At 35.5% G+C, this 19024-nt stretch overlaps 1 protein-coding gene across 14 annotated transcripts in view; it reads right to left on the bottom strand.

The window, feature by feature from the left end:
- Positions 1-15825, bottom strand: part of LOC127851512 (mitochondrial glutamate carrier 1-like) — a 32569-nt gene extending 16744 nt beyond the window's left edge. Inside the window, exons 1-3 of one of the 14 annotated variants that reach the window (XM_052385321.1) lie at positions 15633-15825; positions 8774-8854; positions 1690-1824 (exon numbers count right to left, since the gene is read on the bottom strand). In XM_052385321.1, coding sequence (XP_052241281.1) covers positions 1690-1824; positions 8774-8790 — 152 coding nt within the window. In that variant the 5' untranslated portion in view covers positions 8791-8854; positions 15633-15825. The other 13 variants (XM_052385323.1, XM_052385324.1, XM_052385335.1 and 10 more) reach the window with 13 other exon arrangements.
- Positions 15826-19024: the final 3199 nt, after the last annotated feature.

Below are 19024 nucleotides of genomic sequence, written 5' to 3'. Positions count from 1 at the left end.
TAAGAACGCCAAGGACGACGCTCAGACGCCGTATGGTCGGCTTTGGTCCCCCTAAAGACGCAGTTCGAACGCGGTAAGGTAGCGAGGGATGTATTAAGGACGCCGTGGACGCGCAGAACACCATAAACCAGGACGCTGGTGTGACGGGCAGCGAAAAACAGCATTTTTACCGAAAAAGTCATTGGCGTTCTTACTACAACAACCAGAAATTTCAAGAAACACAGTCTTAGGTCGCCGTAAGGATGCCAGTCCGGTGTGACGGGGCTATTAGGTACATAAAAATGATGTATAAATAAGTGTATACGGGGGTTGTATGTATAATATTTATAAGTTTGTTCCAACCATATATCACCAACTTCAAACCTAGGTCATATGGTGTTCAAAACTAGGCCACTAATGATTAACAGATAATTAAACAGGTTGTTGTACAAACACACAGACAAACATAAATAAGCATTAACAGTCTTTTGTACTGAGTTATACCCAAATACAGAAATACATTGCAGTACAAACATTTATCACATGCCATACCCTGTTTTCCATGTAATATAACCATTACATATTTTTGTATATTACACATGTGTTATACAACATTTTTAAGTGTTTTCATTGGCTTAGTTTTCGTTTATTGACCAATCGCATTTTGTTATTTTGCTGAAATGACGTTGCAACGTCAAATGACATCACGAAATGTAAACAACATTAGGGATTTATCATTATGTTTGCGTTAATATTTATTTAATTTGCTCATTTAAAAGCATGTGATAAAAAAGATCGGACACTAGTTGTCATATCATACCATATTTTATTAAACTTGTCCAGGAAATTTGTAAGTAAGCTCGCCATAGGCTCGCTTACTAACAAAATTGATGAACTTGTTTAATAAAATATGGTATGATATGACAACTCGTGCCAAATCCTATATGAATCAATAACATTGAAAACTTCTACTTTTCATCACAGACTAGCGTACATAGGTTTGCCATTGGGTAGCACTTGTTAGTTCTACTCACAGACTAGAGTAAATAGGCTTGCCATTGGGCAGCACATGTTAGTTCTACTCACAGACTGGAGTACATAGGCTTGCCATTGGGCAGCACATGTTAGTTCTACTCACAGACTGGAGTACATAGGCTTGCCATTGGGCAGCACTTGTTAGTTCTACTCACAGACTGGAGTACATAGGCTTGCCATTGGGCAGCACTTGTTAGTTCTACTCACAGACTGGAGTACATAGGTTTGCCATTGGGTAGCACTTGTTAGTTCTACTCACAGACTGGAGTACATAGGCTTGCCATTGGGCAGCACATGTTAGTTCTACTCACAGACTGGAGTACATAGGCTTGCCATTGGGCAGCACTTGTTAGTTCTACTCACAGACTGGAGTACATAGGCTTGCCATTGGGCAGCACTTGTTAGTTCTACTCACAGACTGGAGTACATAGGCTTGCCATTGGGCAGCACTTGTTAGTTCTACTCACAGACTGGAGTACATAGGTTTGCCATTGGGTAGCACTTGTTAGTTCTACTCACAGACTGGAGTACATAGGCTTGCCATTGGGCAGCACATGTTAGTTCTACTCACAGACTGGCGTACATAGGCTTGCCATTGGGCAGCACTTGTTAGTTCTACTCACAGACTGGAGTACATAGGCATGCCATTGGGCAGCACTTGTTAGTTCTACTCACAGACTGGAGTACATAGGCTTGCCATTGGGCAGCACTTGCTGATTCTGCAGTCGTGTCTTCACCAGGTCAATAGGGAACACACATGTCACCCCCACGATACCAGCAATGCCACCATTGATGATCTTTGGAATCGGACTGAAAATTAAAGATAAACACAACTGTTAACCATTTACCCCATAAAAAGCAAAGTGAAAATGGCTTTTGCAACCAGCATAAAACTAGAACAGCCTCCGAGTAACTTGCAGTCTGTTCAGGTTTTATGCTGCTTGCTGCTCATCAAGGGTTAGAATGATGCCTTTTGATTTTGAATCTAGTGAGAAAGTTTTTTTTTTAAATATAACTTTCTAAAGGACGACAAATATGTAACAAGAGCACCGTCTTGCGGGTGCAGACCGCTCATCTATTTTTCTTTTTGAAGGTGTAGGGACCTATCTCAATTTCAATCGCAAAAGATGGAGGGGTGGAGTGGAGAGGGGTGTATAGTGTGGGGGTGTGGTCATTTATTGCATTATCTTCCAAAAATGCAAAAAAATGCAAAAAAAAAATTGTTTGGGGGAGATTCTTGAGTGGGATGGTTGGACGGTATTTCAAAAATAAAATAATACAAATAAATATTCGTGTTTTTTAACCATGTTTGAAAAAAACAAGAGATGTGTTTGTCAGAAACACAATGCCCCCTATTGCCCACTTTGAAGTTATTTATTTTTTTACCTTTGACCTTGAAGGATGACCTTGACCTTGAACTTCCACCAATCAAAATGTGCAGCTTTATGAGAAGGCCGCTTTGAAATATTATTTTTTTGACCTTTGACCTTGAAGGATGATCTTGACCTTGAAGGATGACCTTGAACTACCACCACTCAAAATGTGCAGCTTCATGATAAAGCCGCTTTAAAATTATTTTTTTTTTTACCTTTGACCTTGAAGAATGACATTGACCTTGAAGAATGACCTTGAACTTCCATCACTCAAAATGTGCAGCTTCATAAGAACACTGCTTTGAATTTTTTTATTATTTTTTTTTACCTTTCACCATGAAGGATGACCTTGACCTTGAAGGATGACCTTGACCTTGAACTTCCACCACTCAAAATGTGCAGCTTCATGAGAATGCCGCTTTGAAATTTTTTAATAAATTTTTTTGACCTTGAAAAATGACCTTGACCTTGAACTTCCACCACTCAAAATGTGCAGCTTCATGATAACGCCGCTTTGATTTTTTAATATTTTGTTTGACCTTTGACCTTGAAGGATGACCTTGACCTTGAACCTACACCACTCAAAATGTGCAGCTTCATGATAACGCCGCGTTGATTTTTTTTTCACCTTTGACCTTGAAGGATGACCTTGACCTTGAAGAATGACCTTCCACCACTCAAAATGTGCAGGTTCATGATAATGCCGCTTTGAAATTTTTTATTTGTTTTTTGACCTTTGACCTTGAAGGATGACCTTGACCTTGAAGGATGACCTTGAACTTCCACCACTCAAAATCTGCAGCTTCATGAGAACGGCGCTTTGAATTTCTTTTTTTTTTACCTTGAAGGATGACCTTGAAAGATGACCTTGACCTTGAACTTCCACCACTCAAAATGTGCAGCTTCATGAGATACACATGCGTGTCAAATATCAAGTTGCTATCTTCAATATTAAAAAAGTTATGGCCAATGTTAAAGTTTTCGGACGGACAAACGCCATATATTTGATGTTTGACCTTGAAGGATGACCTTCACCTTTCACCATTCAAAATGTTCAGCTCCATGAGATACACATGCATGCCAAATATCAAGTTGCTACAGTACACTCCACGCGTTTTCCCCAAAAAAAGCGCTCCCTCCACGGGTTTTTTTCTGCTAGCGAGTGTTCACGCGGCGTTGAGAGAGGGAAGTGAACTCGATAAAACCCTCGGCGTTACGCCGCGTTCGCTAATTCCCGCGGCGTGTATTACTTTAGCCTAGTCGGTAAATGCAGACAATTTCCGTTCTTATCAGTGACCGCCGCGCAACGCCGCCTTAGCAGTGTGCTACTGGGCATGCCAAAAAATAAAAACATTGTTAAAATAAATTGTTTAAATACTGTAGTACATGTATAAAAAAGATAATTGTATAAAAAATTAATCGGATAAAAATTATGTTTTTTAATTCACAGGTACGTCTACAATATGAATGAATATAAGACATTTGACAAATTAATATTTTAATCATAACACATATAAGACAAGAATAAATGTTCCGTAAAATTTCAAAATGAGAATAATAATTAGTAATCCGAAACACACTACGATTTTTAATGTTAACACGACGGTTACAAATGCTCCCAATATACAGTCATCATGTATATTTCCCGACAAAAGCGTGCGAAAATTATGCTGCAATGTACAAGGTATACTCCTTATACCTGCAAAGTGTGCGTGTATTGATTTTTTTTATACAAACTTTATAGCGCAGAGAACATTGAATTTTGATGATTTCGGTTTAAAGTTTCTTTGGTATTTTTACCAAAATTATATCGCAAATAAGTTGATATTTCCTCTAAAATAATTTCAAATCATACATCTGGGCGGAACTGGATTTTAAGTGTTTGACGTTATGAAAAAACAAAAAGCTTGTCTACTGACCTATTGTGTAGACTGCTGTCTGCGGTGTTTTGACAAAAGAGATTAACATGTGTGAATGTCACTATGCCGATTTGGTCCATAATTACCGGTAAACATTGTTTTGAATGTCGACGCAACAAGAATACAACTGTGAATATTAAATGCAACTATCAACTCAATAGTTACCACCTTCTTTTAGCAATCAATGGAATAACCTAACTTCAAAGAGAAAATAAATGCATTAGCGAGCAGAGAATTGACTTTGTTCCGACAATTAAAACCATTCCTTATGCATTCATTGAACGTGTTTACTTGAGTAAGTTATGCCTTTAGACAGGAAGCGGCTTTTCTTTGATTACGTCAAACTGTCAATTCACACAGATTTGCGAGATTTTTAGGTTCCTTGGTCATTTGTTTACATGTTCACTATAGAAAATCACCTGCTAACACAGGGGTCATAACAGGACCAGATTGCCAATCCTGAAAACAAGCCAGGGGTCTGGCTCTGCAGGCCACCAGCGGGGTCAAGGGGCAGCGCCTTTGTCAGGGGGATAAAGGGGGGCTAAGTCAGCCGGACAAAAATTGATTTAAATCATTTTCAGACCCTTCTAGATTGCATTTCCAAGCAGTTTTAAATGCATTTTATTATAGCAAAAGAAAGATTTTTTTCCAAGAATTTACTTATATTTTTCAGCATAATATTATACTACATTAACCAAATATTAAAAAAAAAATCAATACAGGAAAAATTGAAATAAAAAAATAATCATTAAAAAGTACAACCTTAGCCCATTATATAAACAGCACTAAATAATATCACATAAATATATATAATATTAACGATTTCCACCTAAAAACTGATGCTGTTACAAGAAAACGTAATCATAAATTATTCGTAAAGTGGCTTAATTTACCACCCCCCACACACCTGTTCACGCAAAGTAAGATTCACGGTTGTTTTCCTTTGTTCCAATGTCACAGTTTATCAAATTAATCGTTTATGTAAAGAAACAATAAAAATATAAAAAAGTAATTACGTTTATAAGCTTCTAAACATAAGTTACGTGGTCAAAATTTACCTTAAAACTTGGGATTTTTTCGTTGTTACTCCATGTTTATAAACGAATTGTTGATTGGAATTCACAGGATAAATACTAATGTGTCTTGTTCTGATAAAACTGGGCATAATACATGTGCGTAAAGTGTCGTCCCAGATTAGCCTGTGCAGTCCACACAGGCTAATCAGGGACGACACTTTCCGCCTAAACTTGATTTTCGGTAAGGAGACTACACAGGCTAATCTGGTACAACACTTTAGGCACATGAATTAAGCCCAGTTTTTTCAGAACACGACACTAATAAATTTTATGATATCAGCGCAGGAGTTATCTTCTGTAGAACCGAAATAAACCAAGAATCACTCCTTACCCCCCCCCCCCAACAAAACTCGAATTTTTATTGATCTCAAAAGTGACCCTGGTGCCTTGAAATCCGGATTTCCGGTTCAATCCGGCATATTACAACCCCTGCATGATAACTTTGGATTAAATTATCAAAATAAAAACAATGTTGCAAACTGTGTTTATATCAATTAGTAAGTATTAGTTAAAAGACGACATTTTGTTTGTCGTAAATCAACGAGTTTTCTATACAACAACAACTACTTCTACAACCACGTCGGGATCGATCTATCTTGGTTGTTTTTTTTTAATTGTAAATATTATACAACATGTACATGTATGTACTTGTAATAAATGTAATTTTATTTGAAAATGAAGTCAAACAAAATTAAATTGATGGTTATCTCGTAAAACGCGGAGTTTCCCGCCAATGCCGAGGGCCGCCGCCTCGGCTTATCAGTTTTGCCGATCGTTAACCGTCGCAAACGCCGCATCTGGCGGGATTTTTTTTACTCCCTCCAGGTCAATCACCGCGGAGTATGGAGGGAAATTGAGGAAAACGCGTGGAGTGTACTGTATCTTCGATATTGAAAAAGTTATGGCCAATGTTAAAGTTTTCGGACGGACAGACACCATAAAGTTGACATTTGACCTTGAAGGATGACCTAGACTTTACACCACTCAAAATGTGCAGCTCCATGAGATACACATGCATGCCAAATATCAAGTTGCTATCTTAAAAAGTGAAAAAGTTATGGCCAATGTTCATTTTTTTTCGAACTGACAGACAGACTGACTGACATACTGACGGACAGTTCAACTGCTATATGCCACCCTACTGGGGGCATAAAAATTATTTTTTTGGGGTGGGGGTTGGGGGGGGGGGGTATAGTGTGAGGGTGTGGTGGTCATTTATAAGATGATCTTTAATTTAAAAAAAAATAATGGGGGGGGGATTCGAGGGGGGGGGGGGGATTCAGGGGGGGGGGGGGTTTGGAGGGAGTCAATTGTGGTATGTCAGGTAAGAATTGTTTTGTCAAAGTATCAATCAAATCTAATATAAATAAAGAAGTTGTGGCAATTTTAGCAAAATTTAATAATTTGACCTTGAGAGTCAAGGTCATTCAAAGGTCAAGGTAAAATTCAACTTGCCAGGTACAGTACCCTCATGATAGCTTGAAAGTATTTAAAGTTTAAAAGCAATAGCCTTGATACTTTAGAAGTAAATTGAATCTAAACACAAAATGTAACCATATATTCAATGTTACTAAATCAAAAAAGGGCCATAATTCAGTTAAAATGACAACCAGAGTTATGCAACTTGTCCTTTACTGTCCCCTTATGATAGTTTACGAGTGTTCCAAGTATGAAAGCAATATCTATGATACTTTAGGGGTAAAGTGGACCAAAACACAAAACTTAACCAAATTTTCAAGTATAAAGGGCCCACAATTCCGTCAAAATGCCAGTCAGAGTTACATTACTTTGCCTGCACAGTCCCCTTACGATAGTTAGTCAGTGTTGCAAGTATGAAAGCAATGGCTTTGATACTTAAGGAAAAAAGTGGAACTTATAAACACAAAACTTAACCAAATTTTCAATTTTTAAGTATAAAAGGGCACATAATTCTGTCAAAATGCAAGTCAGAGTTACATAACTTTGCATGCACAATCCCCTTACGATGGTTAGTAAGTGTTGCAAGTATGAGAGCAATGGCTTTGATACTGTAGGAAAAAAGTGGACCTAAACACAAAACTTAACCAAATTATCAATTTTTTAAGTATAAAAGGGCACATAATTCCGTCAAAATGCCAGTCAGAGTTACATAACTTTGCCTGCAAAGTCACCTTACGATAGTTAGTAAGTGTTTCAAGTATGAAAGCAATGACTTTGATACTTTAGGAAAAAAGTGGACCTAAACACAAAACTTAACCAAATTTTCAATTTTTTTAGTATAAAAAGGACACATAATTCTGTCAAAATGCCAGTCAGAGTTACATAACTTTGCCTGCACAGTCCCCTTATGATAGTTAGTAAGTGTTGCAAGTATGAAAGCAATAGCTCTGATACTTAAGGAATAAAATGGACCTAAACACAAAACTTAACCAAAATTTTCAATTTTCTAAGTATAAAAAGGGAACATAATTATGTCAAAATTCAAGCCAGAATTATCTTACTTTGCCTGCCCAGTCCCCTCATGATAGTAAGTAAGTGTACCAAGTTTGAATGCAATAGCATTGATATTTTATGAGAAAAGTGTACCTAAACGCAAAACTTAACCGGACGCCGACGCCAAGGTGATGACAATAGCTCATTTTTTTTTCCAAAAAATACATGAGCTTAAAATGCGTATCTAGGTGGGAAAGGGTTTATGCATACATCATTGCCCAGTTATAAGGATCTACTTTGATTGCAAAACTGATGGGAACATTTCCTGATCCTCTAGGCGGGAATGGATCACTGAAGGGGAAAAAGATGCTGACTATAGCAAGCCCTTTTAAATTGTAAATGTCTTTATTAAGCTGTAAAATAGCCAATAAAAGTCACTAAGTCTGTAAGCTACAAGTATGTTGGGAAATGTTAATGAAAGAACAGCATGGCAAGACCAGGGCTAAAACTTAACAATAATAATATGCATTTTTAAATAATACATTTGAGTATAAAACTGTTAAATACGATATTACCATATTGTTACCAATAAATTAACTTATTTTGAAACATTATTCATGAAAAGGCAGTTGTCTTGAAAATGTGCTAATATCTTGACATTACTGTAAACTGAATTTATGGCAAGCCGCAGTCTTTATGTGTTCACCGATTTGATTTAATCATTTCCCACTCAAAAACAAAAAATTAAAAATGGCTATTTGCAATAAGCATAAAACCAGAACAGCTAGCGAGTTACTGGCAGTCTGTTCCAATTGAATGCTTTTTGCTGCTGATCAGTATCTAAGAGTTGGAAATTAAGCCTTTCAAACTTAAATCTATTAAGAAAGGTCTTTAAATTTAATAAGATTTAATAAGAGACCACAAATGGGTAAAAACATACTTCTAAGCAAGAAAGGGTTAGGTTGACCCCATTACTCACATGAAAGACGCGTCCATTGCTGTAGTGTGGATATCAGTTCTTCCCAAGAACACACAGAGAGGTACGCCTAAAGATACAGATCTGGAACCCAAGTTATAACACTGGTTCAGTCAGAGAAAACTTGGCTTAATGCATGCGTGTCAAGTGTTATCCCAGATTAGCCAGTGCAGTCCACACAGGGTTATCAGGGACTGTTGAAACTGGATTTTCACTTAGAAGAGGCTTCCTTTTAGCAAAAATTATATTACAAGGGAAAGAGTCGTCCCTAATTAGCCTACGCAGACTGCACAGGCTTATGTGGGACAAAACTTAACTCACATGCAATAAGCCTGCTTTTCTCAGAGCGTGGGTCATATATTAATCCAGAAATTTAAAATGAAATACATCATTTACAAGCACTGTCAGAAGGTAATGACCTACCTCTGTTACAAGTAGACTAACAACAAGAAAGTCAAAATCTAATGCCTATCCTTATCTTCAGCCTCTTAAAGGGACATTTTCACAGATTTTGGCAGATATTGAAGTTTGTCATTGAATGCTTTATATTGATAAATAAAAGACAATAATGAAAGTATAAGCAATCCTAGAAGTATTACAAAATATAACAACAACAACAGAACTCTCCAAATTATTAAATCATTTCACATTGCACCGCTTTATAATTTTCAGGTTTCTAAATCCTCAAAAGACGCATACTTGAGTATAATTGATATTTTAGTGCATTTTAAATGTTCAGTATTACTGTTTCATCACAAATATAAAAACTTAAACAAAAATTTGCTAATCTGAAACCGTTTTTTAAAATTTTGTTAATTTAGCAAAATGTGAAAAGGGAACTTTAAACCAATATCTGTGTCCTATAACTGGGTCACAAATGTACGCTTAAACAACTAGTCATTGATAGTACTTTCTGTACAGTATGACTTTTCCCATTGTTTCACTTAGTCTATTTTCCTATACATTCATAAACTATAGATCTAAAGTTTAGAAATAAAACAAGTGCACACAAGTGAGGCATTTAACTTATTTTCGCAAGTGAGACATTTAACTTATTTTTATGTCTTTCCATTAAAATTAGGCATGATGATTTAAAGATTGGATGTTTCCCTTGTATCTGGCCAATTACAGGAAAATATCCTAGATTTTTTCCTTTTTTACTACCAATCTGTTTAGTCATCATTTTAAAACGAAGCTACGCAATTTGACATAACTTTGAACATAATTATTACTGATTTAACCAATTCACTGAACCATTAATACAAACCAACATACTGTTTTAAAAAGAGTGTTTACAAAATTCTTGGCCTTTAAAGCAACTTTTGCAAAATGTAAACATACCAAAATATTTTTTCCTTCAACAAAATATATAAAATTCATAATAATTTTAACAAAGAACAAAACTTATGAGATATTATTTTCCAAACACAGATAAAATCCAAAAGATGATACAGGCTGGGTATTTTAATGGGAATGAAGGATAGTAAGTTTCAAACTGATATTATGAGAAATCTCTGCCAAAAACATTATACCTGTGTATGACTGCTAATTGTTTAAAATATATGGCCTCCCTTTCATTGTGCAGGCCCAACCTATTTATAAAATGTCTACCTCTTTTAAAATATATGGCCTCCCTTTTATTTTGTAAGCCCAACATATTTATAAAATGTCTACCTCTTTTAAAATATATGGCCTCCCTTTTATTTTGTAAGCCCAACATATTTATAAAATGTCTACCTCTTTTAAAATATATGGCCTCCCTTTTATTTTGTAAGCCCAACATATTTATAAAATGTCTACCTCTTTTAAAATATATGGCCTCCCTTTTATTATGTAAGCCCAACATATTTATAAAATGTCTACTTCTTTTGAAATATATAGCTTCCCTTTCATTTTGTATGCCTAACCTATTTGTAAAATGTCTACCTCTTTAAAAATAAATGGCCTCGCTTTCATTTTATATGCCCAACCTATTAATAAAATGTCTACCTTTTATGTCCCTTCTTCATTTGCAAATATTGTCATATTTAATTATACAATACATTTAACCTGACCCTCATTAATTTGATGCTTATATCCATAGCCGATTCCTAATTTACATAATATATATAGATTCTAGTGCATTAATGATACCGATACTTAAAAACATCTGTAAATTATACGTTTTTTTTTTTACTATTTTGGGAATGGGCTGGGTCCCTTTGGACTGGGAAAAATCACCATTTTCCGACTTAAATTGGTAAATAAACGTTTGTTTTTTTGTGCTAAAAAACGCTTTAAAATTGAGTATAAAAGTGAATTTGATATTACATTTAGTTAAATAGAGCTTGATGGAAGATACACTAAACATTGACACTTTGAAAAAACTAAGCCTTAGTGTTCTTGAGGTATCATCAGGAAACCATTTTACTGTTTCAAGTCCCTGTGACCTTGACCTTTGACCTAGTGACCTGAAAATCAATAGGGGTCATCTGCCAGTCATGTTCAATACACCTATGAAGTTTCATGATCCTAAGCGTAAGCATTCTAAGTTATCATCCGGATACCATTGTATTGTTTCGAGTCACTGTGACCTTGACCTTTGACCTAGTGACCTGAAAATCAATAGGGGTCATCTGCCAGTCATAATCAATATACCTATTAAGTTTCATGATCCAAGGCGTAAGCATTTATGAGTTATCAGCCGGAAACCATTTTACTGTTTCGAGTCACCGTGACCTTGACCTTTGACCTAGTGACCTGAAAATCAATAGGGGTCATCTGCCAGTCATGATCAATGTACCTATGAAGTTTTATGATCCTAGGCGTAAGCGTTCTTGAGTTATCATACGGAAACCATTTGGTGGACCGACGGACTGACCAACATGTGCAAAACAATATACCCCCTCTTCTTCGAAAGGGGGCATCAATATTGTTTTGTTTGTTTGTTGTAAACCTTAATTTGGGAATTTTTAGCTTATACTTGGGTAAAATACATACTTTTTGCCATTGGGAATAAGTCCTTTTACAGGCACCGAATTGAAACGAAAAAACAACTCTGATATACATGTATCGAACAGGTGAATTGAAATGTAACTGATTGCCAAATGGTAAATATGCAAAACCACTAAATGATTGTTGTTTAGTTTGAGGAACATATTTGGTTTGAAAAAAAATCTACATACAGTAATAGCTTATCAGTTACATGTTCAAGATTGGGTATAGATCTACCATTATTACCTTTTTGGACATTTCAAATTCTTGGAAATCCTCTTTATGTAAGCAACCATAAAAAAATGGAAATAAATGAATTCTACTCTAATTTTACTCTAATTTCACTTCCGGACAACCACATCTTTATTATTATTATTAATGACTTAAACATTTCGGACAATGAATTTGATCAGAATTCATCTTATTTGCATTGATCCTGTGGTACATCACACATGTGTATTAACAACTAGCACCACATACTGGCGGTTAAAAGTCGGTACATGTTGGTTACTTGTCGGTAAGCGTTTGTATAAAATTTGGTTAGTTGTATCGATCGTTAAAACCCAGTTAAAACATACCCTGCTTCCCTAGGTGGGTAAGTACAAGTAACCGAGAGGTAACTTACACAAAATGGCCGCGGCGCGCGACATTATAAAAGCTAACCATCGACGACCTTCACAATTTCGACGAGTAAACAACAAATTGCAGCGACTCACACTTTATTTGACTTAATTTACAGGGCAATACGATTTCCAACTTCGGACGACGAATTTAAGGACGCACAGAACGTGTTTCTTATATTCTGTTATGGGTATGCCGTGTGTGATCCGATGCATCAATGGCGCCCATGGTAAAATAATTTCTCCGAGAACAGGGAACAACAATAGTACAAACAAAAAACAAAACACGTTCGAACTAGTATCTTACCTTTAATAATCCTTTAAAATCCATAAATAATCCATTTAATTCAATAATTGACGAGTTTGCATCTAGGGTCTTTGATAATTATTTTAGCATAGTTAAATATAGACCCTTATGCCATCATATCATTATATTCAAATGAGAACTCAATAAACTTTCTTCTTCGTCACACGCTACGTCATGTACTCTATGTACATTACTGCTGTTAACATGAACCGGAGCAGTTGATCAAATGTATCGTGTTCTGAGAAAAATGGGCATAATGCATGTGCTTATAGTGTCGTCCCATATTAGCCTGTGCAGTTCGCACAGGCTAATCAGGGACGACACTTTCCGCTTTTATGACATTTTTTGTTAAAATGAAGTCCCTTCTTAGCAAAAATCAATTTTTGGCAGAAAGTGTCGTCCCTGATTAGCCTGTGCGAACTTAACAAGCTAATCTGGGACGACACTTTACGCACATGCATTATGCCCAGTTTTCTCAGAACACGACACAAATAAAAGCCGTTGGTGAACTCGGTTGCATATGCAGATTTCTGCATACAAAGATATATTTAAACTTGAACAATGTTTTATTTGTCTATGGTAAATTCCCTTATTGTACAAGAAAGTAAGTAAGTTTATTGTAAACATAAGCTTAATTAGAAGAATAGTTTAGCATGTTACGACAACCATGTATAATTTTTATGTTACATCTAGAGCAACTAGAAGAATAGACGTCTTTGTAAGCACTCTCTTGCAGTTTGGAAGCACCAGGGATTCCGCTAAATGATGCAAATCCCGACATCATTATCAATATGTCCCTGGTCATTTTGATGAACACATAGTTAAAATTTAAACTTTTTTATAGTGAATTCATTTGTAAATGAATTTGATGAAAAATAATACATGTCGCTGTTTATAAGCGTGACACTTCGCGCGAAAATTACGTCATTAGAAAATGCATTGTGGGAATGTTTTGGTTAAAGTTACCGGTGGTTAAATTCCACTATGCGCAGTAAGGTTACTTTGCGGTATATCGTGTTTATACAATAGAGTTACCTTGAAGGTTACTATACCTGAATAACCGCAAACTTACCAAGGTTTGAATGTTACCGAGCGGTAACTTTAACCAGCGTTTATACAATCAGGTGCAGATGACTGTAATAACACCTGGTAGATGAAAACAAGAAGTCAGTGAACTGTAACATTTGCTTTATTTGGGTCAATTTGGCATGTATACTTGATGTAGGTCAGTACATAAAGTAGTGGTGAAGACCGGAGATGACATTTACATTAATACGGATTTAAACCCACCCACTCTTACTATACTTGATATTGGTAATGGTTTTACTTGAAAGCTTTAAGTTACCATACCTGCACAAAGGTCTGCTTAATGTATGCACAATATTTTTTGTATCATTTAGAGAACAATTATTAATTTTGCTGTCATTTAGTGCAAATTATGATACCGGTAATCTCAATGCTTTTCAAAATAAGTGTTGGTAAATGCCTGTTTATAATTATCAATAAAGATATCAAAGGCACCTTGCCCCCACAGTGGGCCACTCAAAATCTTAAGTTCTTTTATGAGACTCCATTTAGCTTGCACTATCTTTGACGGTGTAAACATGTTTAAGATTCAAGAACAAACAATGTTATCATAATAAAGTAAAACTAAATTAGTTGAATTTTAATAATCAAATAAAGTTATGATTAAATGTTCATACAAAAGCATATTTAATAATTCAAAGGCTGTATAGGAAATCATAAAATATAAATAAGTAAAAGGCATACATTTAGTCATAAATATAATAAAAGTATACTATTTAGCTGAAATCAAGTTACAAGAATTTGAGCTATTGATAATTAAATAAATTGCTTTATCACTATTAAGTACAATGGTGCATATATAAAATATATTTTGGCATGAAATTGATGTAGAAATGTAATTGTTACACCATTGTATAGCAATTATATTAAAAAATGTATGATTGATGTACATAAAACTGCTAAAACTGCTTTAACAGAATATTGGACTCTGGTTGTGATATTTATGCCATTATGAACAGAAATCTTCGTCAAAGTTTCAATCAATGGTCTATTGCTCATGAAAAGGGGAGAACGGCAATACCATGCAGACATTTAGTTACTGTAAAAAAGATGCACATTTGCATGTATAAATAAAGCACCTTATAAGTTACTGTGCAGCATTTTTATGTATTTAAAAATATATTTTGGAAAATGTCAGTTAAACCGAGTCATTCAATGCGTCTTAAATGTCATCGTAACATGCAAAACATGTTTCAATTTGTAATAATTTATTTAATTGTATATGATGAATTTTTTTGTATCATGTGATGCTTATTAACAAAAGATTCACTTTTTTTTGTTATGGCACACAATGTGCAACAGCTAAAGAAACTTCAGCGTACAGTTTATTAAGTATTGACATACCTGTATAAAGTCGCGCCTGTCAAAAATCATAAAAAGCGACATTTAAAGTTAAGGTAGCCAGAACTAAATGTGTAATTAAATAGTAGACCTACATTATTACATAAAAATAACAGAAAATAATGTATTCATCCATTGGCAATTGATCAAATACAAACTGGCAATATAACTTGTTGATTATAAACAATAGTTGTCATGTTTTGACAATTCCATTAGGGTTTGAGATGATCAAGTGATCTGTTATGGCTACAAATAATCCGTTATTCGTTAATGCATGAATGAGGGAAACGTACTTAACATAGCTAGATATTGTCTGCCGTTGAAACCACAAAACTAAAATACTTTCTGAAAGAGTAAGTAAAGGTCTTATATGAAACTAGTGCAATACAAGTTTCAACACATGTTTTTCATCGATACATCTTAATAACTCCACTGATTCGTGAATGGTAAATTGACTGTATCATGTATGAGTATATCCGAAATGCAAGTTTATCGGAAAAACATCATCTTGGGCAGCTGATTCCAAAATACTCACTTGTCAGTTAATCCAGGTTGATCAGCGATATATTACTTACACTTGTAAATTGCCAGACAATAAATAAATATTCACAAATGTCTTCGTTGAACGACCTTGAAATAAACCTATAACATCAGTAAGTTATGTGCAGTGGCAGTGCATCATAGCTCGAAGCTTACACTTTTTTAGCTTTAGTTACTTCCCTTAGAATATAAATCAAAATAATTCGGTCAAGGGAGTATACTCATTTGTACGTTTGGTGAAAATAGAACTGGATTAAGTTGGATTAATATCGGTTGTCGGCAGACCAGAAGATACATCAGATATATCTAGTCCTAGTATGTTGCCAAAACCTGTGCATTTTATATTCAATTTACACTGTAATCCGCTGTAAACTAAGTATTAATGTCAGTAGTTTTAATACAATACAAGGTTAATTGATTATTAATAGGTTTTATCTATCAGTCGGAGCGTTTCTTCTTTTTTCTTAAAGGGATCTTTTCACGCTTTGGTAAATTGACAAAATTGAAAAAAGTTGTTTCAGATTCGCAAATTTTCGTTTTAGTTATGATATTTGTGAGGAAACAGTAATACTGAACATTTATCATTGTCTAATATAGCCATTATATGCATCTTTTGACGATTTTAAAACCTAAAAATTATAAAGCGTTGCAACGCGAAACGATTGAATAATTTGGAGAGTTCTGTTTTTGTCGTTAAATTTTGTGAAACTACGAAGATTGCTTATATAAGGTATAAAATACGTGACGTATGTACTCGGCGGAATAGCTCAGTAAGTTAAGGCGTTTTTACTTCAGGACTCTGGCAGGACTCCAGGGGTCACTGGTTCGAAACCTGGACCGGGCAATGTTCATTTCCTTTTTTAAATTTTATTCTTGATTTTTTACTGGAGCTGTTACGATAGAATGCTTACATTTATCGATATAAAGCATTTAATTAATAAGTTAAAAAATGCCAAAATCTGTGAAAAGGCCCCTTTAAATAGTAGACTATAGAATGTATGGCATAGGTAGTGCAAACTTTTGCGAATAATAACATTAAAAAGCAATGTAAATAGTAGCGTTGGGGTTCACATATTGCAAACGTAATGTTCAATGATTAAAAACAATAATTATGTCAAACTGAATATACAACTAACTTGGATGATACATTGCATATTGGTCAGACAAATACGTATTGTGAATCTACTGTACTAAGATTCAACCATACCTAACACAGGGTTGTGATCTACTCCACGTGTGCGTTGATACCTTGCAAGTGGTTGCACGTGCACGCCCTGTTTACCACTGTTATGTAACCCTACGTGCGAGTTGGGGGTCTGGTAAGCTAGTCATTCCACAGACTTGGTATATTAATTACCATTTACCACAGTAGGCAGTTTAAATCGACAATCATATGTCAAACAGCTATCATACGTGTGGACAGTCAGTGTTCAAACTTTGTATTTTTTTACGGTTCGATCTACCACATTTGGCACTAGTTTCAGAAGCGATGGCTGTGGTATGATAATTATACGTACTAATCCGATCAGCATGTGAGACAGAGTGTGTGTTCTGCGCCTGTGTCTGCATTATGTGGGGCCCCCATGTGTGAAAGTAAGCGTTCGAACATAAAATATCTTTCTTTTCACATGACCCTTCGATATGTTTATTATTAAATGGTTTTGACTGACGATGTACTATGTACAAGTCGTAATAAAATTTCTGTTCTGTTCTGTTCTGATAACCGGAAACATCATACAAACAACCTTTGAGATAAGACATGTTTGTTCGTGGTCATATACCATTTAAAATCGTCGACACAAGCAATACGGATGGGAATCCAGCTGACACGGCGTATGAGTCTGTCCTATACGAGAAGTGCCAACCTCGAACCATTCAGTAACCGTATGTTTAAGCAATAACACAAATTAAAAATATTTGCATTATCTGTCGAGATACATATTCTATCAGTAATTGCAAATGGTTATTCTTTCGAAGTTACGACGAAATATTCAAAACTATCACTGCACGGAAGCGGCTGGCTAATAAAAAATTCATGTTCAGTAAGTAATTCACATAGATGATTTTAATTGTGATTGCAATTGTGATAATAAACCCATAAAACTGAATCAAAATTGTGCATTGTATTAAATCGCTATATTTATTGTATGAATCAAATAACACAAAAACAAAATAAAGCAACACATATTGCACTTGTTAAAATAATGACACCCGTATTAATAATTGAACATTATTAAAAGTTTAAACCGGATGGAAAAATCCGACTGCGATGTCGCCTGCTACTAACTTTCTCAGTTTCGGCGGTCCACGTTTTGGACTTGAACCGGAAGTGACGTACTAGGTCCGCGCATTGATCTATGTGCAACATGGGAGTGTAGATATGGGGATCAAATAGGTCACCGTGGGATTCATAGAAGGTTTTATAATCGCATTGAAGGAGGTTTACTCCCGGGAAGTTCAGTTTCGAGTATTGATCCTGATTTAAGGCTCGATCCTGACTGCGCAGGTTCCGGTACATTCTTGGCCCACGCGCGGACGAGGAATCACAATGGGAGATGAGCACGTGACATTTCCCAGGTGTTTCCGGGAGACTATTTACAGCGTCCCTCATGTGCATGTTGATTGATCCGCGGATGTGACCCCATTCAAACTCGTACGGATAGCGAGTGTCCACGATGGTCACCTGATGTAGACGGTCACTGTAGACTCCATTCAACGCTGTCGCCATCGTGTCTGCGCTGATTGAATTGAGGTCGCTGTGTTTACAGGATTGAGGAAAGTGCGGTAATGATGTTATACGTCGAAGGAGTTGCAGTAATGACGTCATCGTTTTTAGCTTTCTTGTTGAACGGCGATTGCGCGTCATCGGCGTCTGCTGTACGCTTACCCGAGAAGAGACTCTTCCTGGCGACATTTCATGTGTAAATGATATGCACTTTAATAAAATTGGTCAACTGCATGTGACAAATTGTAAGCTGATAATTTTTCGCATTCGTCTGACCTTAATTACATTGTCGCTAAACGTGTCTTATACCTAGGTTTCATTGCTGATGTGCACATTTTAGTTTGCCTTAAATGCGTATTTGATTCCCTACTTGAACTTTTACTCGTTTAAACTTTTAATTATTGTATCGACAAAAATTGCTACATCCTAATTAGAACGATATCAACATAATTCAAGAAAAAAAAAAATCAAAGCATCTACATGTAATTTGGTAGTGTGTGAATAATATTGCCAATATTTGCTAAACAAATTTTATTAGCAGTTAATTGTATTCAAACGACATGAACCATTTTTAAATAAAGACATTTGTACTAATAACTGCTGTATGTATGCAAACTCCAGTTCGTGTCGTTCTTGAAGAGAACGGTTGAATTCAACACATG

The sequence above is a fragment of the Dreissena polymorpha genome, chromosome 11, assembly GCF_020536995.1.
Source record: "Dreissena polymorpha isolate Duluth1 chromosome 11, UMN_Dpol_1.0, whole genome shotgun sequence".
Classification (NCBI taxonomy): domain Eukaryota; kingdom Metazoa; phylum Mollusca; class Bivalvia; order Myida; family Dreissenidae; genus Dreissena; species Dreissena polymorpha.
This window is presented reverse-complemented; position numbering and strand designations above follow the sequence as displayed.